At 33.6% G+C, this 5,017-nt stretch overlaps 1 protein-coding gene across 1 annotated transcript in view; it reads left to right on the forward strand.

Annotated features, from left to right (window-relative positions):
• The first annotated feature begins 2,539 nt into the window (after positions 1-2,539).
• LOC108748445 (ubiquinol-cytochrome-c reductase complex assembly factor 1) overlaps positions 2,540-5,017 on the forward strand; it is a 5,653-nt gene continuing 3,175 nt past the window's right edge. The window contains exons 1-4 of the mRNA XM_018486633.1: positions 2,540-2,578; positions 3,245-3,460; positions 3,596-3,668; positions 3,735-3,901. Of these exons, the coding sequence (XP_018342135.1) occupies positions 2,540-2,578; positions 3,245-3,460; positions 3,596-3,668; positions 3,735-3,901 (495 nt within the window). The remainder of the gene's footprint in view (positions 2,579-3,244; positions 3,461-3,595; positions 3,669-3,734; positions 3,902-5,017) is intronic.

Raw genomic sequence — 5,017 nt, forward strand, 5'->3', positions numbered from 1 at the left:
TTTTCCATGACCATTTTGCATAAATGTGGCTGAATTTCGTTGATGCAGCGTTGAATCTCCTCCTTTAATGCACGGGTGGTTGTGGGCTTGTTGACATAGACCTGTGATTTCAAATAACCCCATAAAAAGAAATCTAATGGTGTTAAATCACACGATCTAGGGGGCGATTTTGGCGATTAACAAAGCCATCAAGGTGAAAATGTGCTTCATCGCTTAGGATGATTTTGCTCGAAAAATCAGCATCCATTTGTTGATGTTCAATAATCCATTTTCACGCTCCATTTTCACTAACCCTAAACTGTCAGCTGTTAAATTGTTTTTTTTTTGGGTTGCCAACACTTTACTGCACAAATGGCGGCAAATTCAAATCTTGCGTTAATTTTGGGACACCCTTTATATATATATCGCGAATGAAATATTCTAGAGACTTTGTATATATGTACGAAGTTACAATCAAAAAAACTTCGTACATATATACAAAGTCTCTAAAATATTTCATTCGCGACATTCTGAAATATTTCAAATATAATGTTGTCACAGAAACTATAATAATAATAATAATAAAACCCAACGTACCATTTTGGAAAGAGGTTGCCAGAATATTTTATATGAAACATTTAGAAAGAAATCGAAAACGAAACCTCTCCAAAATATTAAGGAAATATTGCTAATGTAATATTTCAAATAGAATGTCTCTAGAATGTTTTAAATGAAATATTCTATAAAAATCATATTTTAGACCATCATATTTAGACAAACTAAATCGTATTTAGACAAACATCTTAAAGAATCATATTTTATGAAATATTCTACATGCAATATCTCTAGATGTTTGCAGAAATATTTCAAATGAAATATAATTCTGTAAAAGACATTTGAAATATTTTTTCACAACATTCTGGTGGCATTTAATGCTGTGTGGGAAGTTGTAATAAAAAAAAAATATAATGGAAATATACAATAATATTAAACACATACAAATGAAGAATGCCGTATTCGGTCGAGGCGGATCTTCGTGTTCAATAATATTTCTTGTAAATTTATAAAATTTTCTATACAAGCTAACTGTGCGATTATTTGTCGGTCTTAAAATACAGTTCTACACTGAAGCTGGAGTAGTAATATCGATTTGCAAGCAATTTAATATCATTGTGCTGCAAATAAGCATCTAATTGGAAAGTTGGCACTGATTTGATACTAAGAAATTAATTATATTGATTAGTCAATTATTAAAATAAATATGAAAATGTTCATGATACATATTAGTGGAAATAATTTGGAAATAACATGATTAAGATATCTTTTGCGGTGATTATATACTTGTTACTCTTATGAAAACATTGATACTACATGAGTGCAATCCCATGGGAAAACGCCAAGAAAAACAAAATTAACTTATTATATTTTTTATTTAAATATTTCTGCCATTGCAAAATGCGTATGCGCACTAATTCTAGAATGTCCGTATGATGACTGACTAAAGTTGATTTGAAAGTCTTAAGCCCCTATCAGACTACCGACTCTGCAAATCGACATGACTACCAACTCTGATTACTGACCAATAATAGACCAATCACAATAAGACTGATTTAATCAGTCATCATTACCATATCATAAGTATGCACTAATAGCAGAAAGAAATCTGAGAGAGGACATGAGTATCATGACGGCCCAAAACTAGAAACTGCAAAATGCTGCCGCGCACTACCGCTCTCTGAAGAAGTGGATGTTAACTACACAACAAATATCCACTTTTTTTGCTGTGCTTCTGATGGAAATAAATCGCTGAAGTCATTGAAATCTTTATTAATTTAAGCCCGATTGCATCAACTTATACATTACTTTGACTCTTTCTCTCTCTCTCTCTCGCTCTCTCTCTCTCTCTCTCTCTCTCTCTCTCTCTCTTTCGCTTTAAAACGAGACGGAGAGAATTTTAAGTCTTGCTTAAAGTCAAAGTAACATTGGTACAACCGGGTTTCAATAGATTTTAGTTATTTTAGCGATTCAACTATCTATTTTCATCAGGAGCATCGCAAAAAAGTGGATATTGTGTGTGCATCCACTTCTTCAGAGGGCGATAGTGCGCGGCACATTTTGCGATTACAGGTTTTGGTAAGGTATTATAATATGAGTATTCGCATCTGCCATTTTTAGTCCTTTTCTCACTCTCTTCCTCTCTCTCTCTTCACTCCGCCGCTAAACTAAGATTGAAGAGAGAAGAGAGAACAAAGAGTGGGGAAAGGATTAAAAATGGCGGATGCGAATACCTATATTATAGTGCTCTAGTTTTGGGCCGTCATGTCCTCTCTTAGGTCTCTCTTTGCTATGTATCACTACAAAAAAGTTCGTTCCCTCGCCGTTCAATGAACCTTTCATATTTGTGCATGATCGCTGTTGTCGCTCGCTTCCTTGGCCAGAATCGCCGTCAATTCATCGGCGAGCCCGGCGTGCGCCCTTTACTCCGAAAAAGAAGAAGAAGAAGCCGCCGCCGTTCGTTTCCACGTTCCGAAACCGTTTAAAAAGATTTATTTGTGGCGACATGTCCGTCGCACGATGCGCTCAGTTATTTCTTTCGAAGGTACCCATCATTTGAATAGCGATCATGTAACTTTTTCTCTAGAGCGAAAATAGGAAAAGTGAACAATATTATATATGTGTAGGGGGGGAGTATGGGTGTGTGTGTGTGTGTGTACATGCGTCGCATGCATATACAAAGTTTTCACGTTTTCCTAGGAAAAAAGTTACCTTTACCGCACCGACCGTCGACATAATTTCTAAATGTCTTCTAATGTCTATTTCTAACGTATCTATTTTTATGTTTATTCAATGTAGATTAATTTGAATCTTAATTTATCTTTCTCTAATTGTTATAATATATTTCCTATAAAAGGAAAAGAAAAGAATGTATTAAACCGACAATTTCTGTTAATAGTTTGTAACTGTTATTGAAGCATTCACTCTATAATGTATATCTACATATATATTCTTACAAGTTTTATCCATCGAGAATGGTTTAATATAAACTGAAACGTTTGATACAATTTTAAGGGATCATAATTTTATTATTAGTACGTTGAGTCAATACTGAACTGACATCGTGCCTGGTTCATTGCACTGTATTCGTTAATTTTTTAGTATTAGACCGAGATTAAAGTCAATCTACAATGGTAGAAGTAGATATGGACCAGAATCATTCTCTTGAAGCCATGCATAATGCAATTCCATTAACAAGCACTTGTTTCAGAATTCGTTATTACTGAACCAGAGAATAACACATATACATAGGGATCTTGGTACCATCAGGCTATTATCCACAATTTCGAAAACACAGCCATCAATGCCTAGGGATGTCCACACAGTATCCGAGCACCGTACGTCTACAGTGGAAACTTTAGAACCAAAGATGGGATTTATTGCAAGAATACTGAAAAAAACTGGTATTCTAGACGTCCAGAAATATGTAATTAAAAGTTTTTCATCGCCATTCAACCTTGAGTGGTGAAATGAGAGCGTTTGTGAAGCTTGTTGTATCTTTACTTTTTATATCCATATGTTTAAAGTTATCAATGGTAATGTTAATGGAATATTATTACAGAGAAATATGGATATGGGTTATGAGATATACGAACATGTAATTGGTCAAGTGGATTATCCTTTCTTCTTTAAACGTAAGTTCTCTATTATAAGTGTTGTAATTCTAACTCTTGCATACATTTTAAACATGTTCTTTGTAGATTTTAACATGCCAGATACGTTTGTTGCTTGGTTTCTGGTGACAGAGCTTCATGTCTGGATGATAATGACTCGCTACATGGCAGATGAGAAAAATGGAAAAGCTATCAGGAATTATGCAGTAGCAGCAATGTGGCAGGACACACAAGCCAGGATAGAAAATCTCGGTGTAAGTAACATTGTGATTGTACTTTAATATACTATTTTATACACACACACACACACACACACACACACAGGATGTCCCATTTTAAATGATTACCTCAAATTACTCTTAAATGGTACATTTTAGACAAAAATGTTTCAGACAAAAGTTTTGTGACTTCGAGGGACATATAAGATAATATTATTGGTTTGACCTTAGGTGGCATTGTCAAAGTCAGAGCAAGATCACTTCGAATTTTTTTAATTAAACCTTCCATTTTTTATTACATTTCTTGTAGCTTATTGCGAGAGCTTTTCAAAACACTATAATAAAATATTTTTTTATTAAGTACTTCGCAAGTTATAAGGCTTGAAAGTTACAGTATCGTGAGCATTAGCATTACCCAAGTCCGACCGATGGCTGAAATCTCTTGAATGTTGTTCAAGATCACGACCTGGATAACATTTGTCAAAATCGGGACCATTGAAAGTTGTACCTTTTATTTTCATTTTTACGTACAAATAAATTTTTAGTGCAAAAATGAAAATAAGGACAACCTCCAATGACTTTGATCTCGACAAATGAACTTATAGTATTTTAGAAAGCTCTCGAGATAAGCTACAAGAATATGTAATAAAAAATGGGTGGTTCCATTTAAAAAATTTAAAGTAATCTTGCTCTCACCTTGACAACGCTACCCAAGGTCAAACTAATTGTACCATCTTGTGTATCCCTCTCGATGCATGCGTGCGTGCGTGCGCGCGCGCGCGCGCGTGTGTGTGTGTGTGTGTGTGTAGATATTATGGTTGGCATTATTTTATCTGCCCCCAAAAATTCCAGGAAGTTTTTTGTGTTTTATTGGGATTGTATAGAAAAAAATTAATTTTTTAATTAAAAACATATAAAAGGAATGTATTTATAAATATTTAATGAATATAGGTATACTAATAAACTAACCAGACTGATATAATTTTATTTTAATGCATATTTGGTTTTATAAGCCCTCTTTCCAAAAAATTTACTTAAAATTGAATCTAAATTACATTTAAACAGGGTTGAGTAAATTAACGTTTTTTTTTTAAACTAAATTAAGTTAAAGTTAATAGCTTATAAAATTAATAAAATTAAGTTAAAAGTTGA

Source organism: Trachymyrmex septentrionalis, unplaced genomic scaffold, assembly GCF_001594115.1.
Source record: "Trachymyrmex septentrionalis isolate Tsep2-gDNA-1 unplaced genomic scaffold, Tsep1.0 scaffold109, whole genome shotgun sequence".
Taxonomy (NCBI): Eukaryota; Metazoa; Arthropoda; class Insecta; order Hymenoptera; family Formicidae; genus Trachymyrmex; species Trachymyrmex septentrionalis.